At 55.9% G+C, this 1,463-nt stretch overlaps 1 protein-coding gene across 1 annotated transcript in view; it reads right to left on the bottom strand.

Annotated features, from left to right (window-relative positions):
• The window catches only part of tbx5b (T-box transcription factor 5b), a gene marked incomplete at both ends in the record, with an annotated part of 9,989 nt that continues 8,526 nt past the window's right edge, over positions 1 to 1,463 (bottom strand). Inside the window, 2 exons of the mRNA XM_083672677.1 lie at positions 1 to 623; positions 731 to 978. Coding sequence (XP_083528803.1) covers positions 1 to 623; positions 731 to 978 — 871 coding nt within the window. The remainder of the gene's footprint in view (positions 624 to 730; positions 979 to 1,463) is intronic.

Raw genomic sequence — 1,463 nt, 5'->3', positions numbered from 1 at the left:
TCAGGTAGCTTCGCTCCACTCTGAGACCCCTCCCCCTGCGTGTGTGCGTGTGTGTAGTGTGTGGTAGCTGGGAGGGGAGAGGGTGGGGGGGTAGCGGGGGTACTCTCTCAGGGGCGGGCTGAGCTGCCTGGTGTGGGAGTGTTGGGGTGTCTGAGGGGGTCCGGAGCTGTGGGTCTGGAAGGAGCCATGAGAGAGAGATTCCCCCAGCGGAGGGGAGCCCTGGTGGGCCACAGCACTGAGCCGAGATCCCTGGGGGCTGGAGCTGTAGGGGTGGTGGTGGTTGAAAGGTGGGTAGGGGTCAGGAGGGGTCATGGGGGTCATGGCAGGAGTCAAAGGGCAGCTGTAGGACCAGGATGTACAGTTCAGATCCTCCAGTCTTGACTCCAAGGCGGCAAACATACAGGCCTGCCGCTGTCCTACCTCAGAACTGTACGGGGAGTCAGAGAGGCCGAGGGGAGGGTTGTGGGGGAGACCTGGGGGAGGGGGAGGGTTGTGGGGGAGACCTGGGGGAGGGGGAGGGGGGTAAACAGATGGGTGATGATAGTAGGACTCGTCCTCGCCAGGCGAACTCTCAATGAAGGACTTCCTGTACTGCTGGTCTGCTGTGGGGCTGTCATCCTCCACTGTGGAGAGAGACAGAGAATCAGGACTGAATCATATGAAAAGAACTGGTTCTTTGAAATGGACTGTTCAGTGTTTCGACCACTGAGGGCGTAGACCTTCATCATACCTTTCCTCTTGGCACAGTGGTACACCTGTGGGTGTGGCCGCTGTTGGGGGTGAGGGTGGGGGAGTGCGTACAGGGCTGATGGGGGGGTGAGGAGCTCCTGGGTAGTGCTGCTCACCCCATTATCACAGGGGTAGGGGGGTCGGACCCCCTCAGGCGGACCCAGCCCCCGGCCCTCCCCCTGGAACGGGCTCCCATTGGAGCACACCCTCTGACGCACCGCACTGCGAGGGACCACTGGGTAGTCTTTACTGGGGGGGGGGGGGGGGGGGGGAGGAGGAGGGGGGGGGGGGAAGAGGAGGAGGGGGAGAGAGATTTGAATATAATAACAAACATACTATACACATTAAAGGGGCAATCTGGGATTCAAACATCAACAAAACAGTCTCCCCATGACCAGCTGACAAGATGGGGTGGCAGAGATATAAGGACTCTCAGACTCAGAGACGGAGGTACGGATGCAAGAACGGACCATCCATGAAATCACAATGATACTTTTAACCACGTTACACACTGTTTGTTCACATTCCATTGTTTACGAACAATGGAGTAAAACAAGCCTATATTTTGGGTAAGACACTTGGACTAAGATCGTTGGACATTTCTAAGTTATATTCTTCAAGAAACAATCGCTAGATATTATTCATATAAAAGTCCAGAAAATGCATGTGCCAATCCCAGATTGCCCCTTTAAAGGTGAACCCCTCTAACTTGTTTGTATGCTGACCGCTTTGAT

This window comes from Argentina silus (genome assembly GCF_951799395.1).
Source record: "Argentina silus genome assembly, chromosome: 7".
Classification (NCBI taxonomy): domain Eukaryota; kingdom Metazoa; phylum Chordata; class Actinopteri; order Argentiniformes; family Argentinidae; genus Argentina; species Argentina silus.
Note: the sequence above shows the minus strand (reverse complement) of the source record. Positions and strands in the feature narration are given on the sequence as shown.